The sequence below is a fragment of the Tupaia chinensis genome, unplaced genomic scaffold, assembly GCF_000334495.1.
Source record: "Tupaia chinensis unplaced genomic scaffold, TupChi_1.0 Scaffold000178_1, whole genome shotgun sequence".
Lineage (NCBI taxonomy): Eukaryota > Metazoa > Chordata > Mammalia > Scandentia > Tupaiidae > Tupaia > Tupaia belangeri.
This window is the reverse complement of record NW_006159653.1, coordinates 1,652,844-1,654,078: the sequence shown is the minus strand read 5'-3', so window position 1 is coordinate 1,654,078 and position 1,235 is coordinate 1,652,844. Positions and strand designations below refer to the sequence as shown.

At 63.8% G+C, this 1,235-nt stretch overlaps 1 protein-coding gene across 3 annotated transcripts in view; it reads left to right on the top strand.

Moving 5' to 3' along the window:
• HAGH (hydroxyacylglutathione hydrolase) overlaps window positions 1-1,235 on the top strand; it is a 21,266-nt gene that overhangs the window by 9,831 nt on the left and 10,200 nt on the right. For 2 of the 3 annotated variants that reach the window (XM_014587026.1, XM_027770978.1), the window contains one exon: window positions 920-1,021. In XM_014587026.1, coding sequence (XP_014442512.1) covers window positions 920-1,021 — 102 coding nt within the window. Of the gene's footprint in view, window positions 1-307; window positions 576-919; window positions 1,022-1,114; window positions 1,197-1,235 lie in introns of those variants that run through there. The other variant, XM_027770977.1, reaches the window with a different exon arrangement.

The window sequence follows — 1,235 nt, the reverse complement described above, 5'->3', positions numbered from 1 at the left end:
GGGCCTGGCCGCCAGGAGCACAGATGTGGGGCTGGCAGGGCCTGGGTTGGGCACCGGCCAGGTAGGTGCTGGTGTGTGGGGGCCTCTGCTCAGGCGGTGGGACTGGGGTTCGGGTCTGTGGCTAGGAGTCAGGGCGACAGTCTTATTTTTTTGTTTAATTTTATTTATTAGTTCATTTATTTTAATATGACCAGAGAGAGAGACGGAAAGTGAGAAAGCAAGCCACCAGGTCCAGGACTCGAACCATGGTCAGCCCTGTGGGAGTGTCCAGCGCCTTAACCACCACGCCACCTGCTGGCCCCCGGGGGTGACGGTTTTAAAATCTGCCGCTGGTTGGGTGGTCAGTGGTGTCACTTGAGACAAGGGTGGGGACTGATGGAGAGTCCTGTTGGCTTGTGGGGATGTGGGGAGGGTGGGCTCTGGGGCTCCTCTGGCCCCAGCTCTGGACACCCCGGCTGTCCTGTTCTGTAGGCGACACCTTGTTTGTGGCTGGCTGCGGGAAGTTCTACGAAGGCACCGCGGACGAGATGTACAAGGCCCTGCTCGAAGTCCTCGGCCGGCTCCCTCCAGACACGGTAGGCGATGCCTCCCGTCCTGGCCTCGCGGGCCTCACTGAGGGCAGGACCCCGGCGGGGCAAGGCACCCCCACTCCAGGGCCTGCTCCTGGCTCAGGGCCAGGTCTCCCCGCACATGCCTCCTGGGAAGAGCAGCAGGGTGAGGCGTCCTCCCTGCGCTTCCTCCTGGCACTGGACATAAACGCCCCCTCCTGGGGGCCTCTCCGTGCCACCCACGGCCCTGGAGGTTCCAGGTCGCGGCGGGAGCAGAGCCTGGCCCACAGACCGCAGGTGGACCGTCGTCTGAGGAGTGCCAAGGGTGGACCGAGCGGCCTCCTCAGAGCTGTGTGTGGCCTCTCTCGCAGAAAGTCTACTGTGGCCACGAGTACACCATCAACAACCTCAAGTTCGCACGCCACGTGGAGCCCAGCAACCCCGCGGTTCAGGAGAAGCTCACCTGGGCCAAGGTGAGGGCTGTGGGCCTGAGCCGGGGCAGGGCCAGACTTTAGCTGGGAGCAGCAGACTGGGGCTGCATGACCGCCCAGGGCTCTCTCCTTAAGGCCGTCTGGACTCGTGGGCTGGTGCCACCAGGAACCGTGGGGTCTGCCGGGCCTGTGGCTCTGTGGCCGTGTCGCCCTGTGCAAAGCCGCCTCTCCGTACTGCGAGCCCCTTATTTAAGTG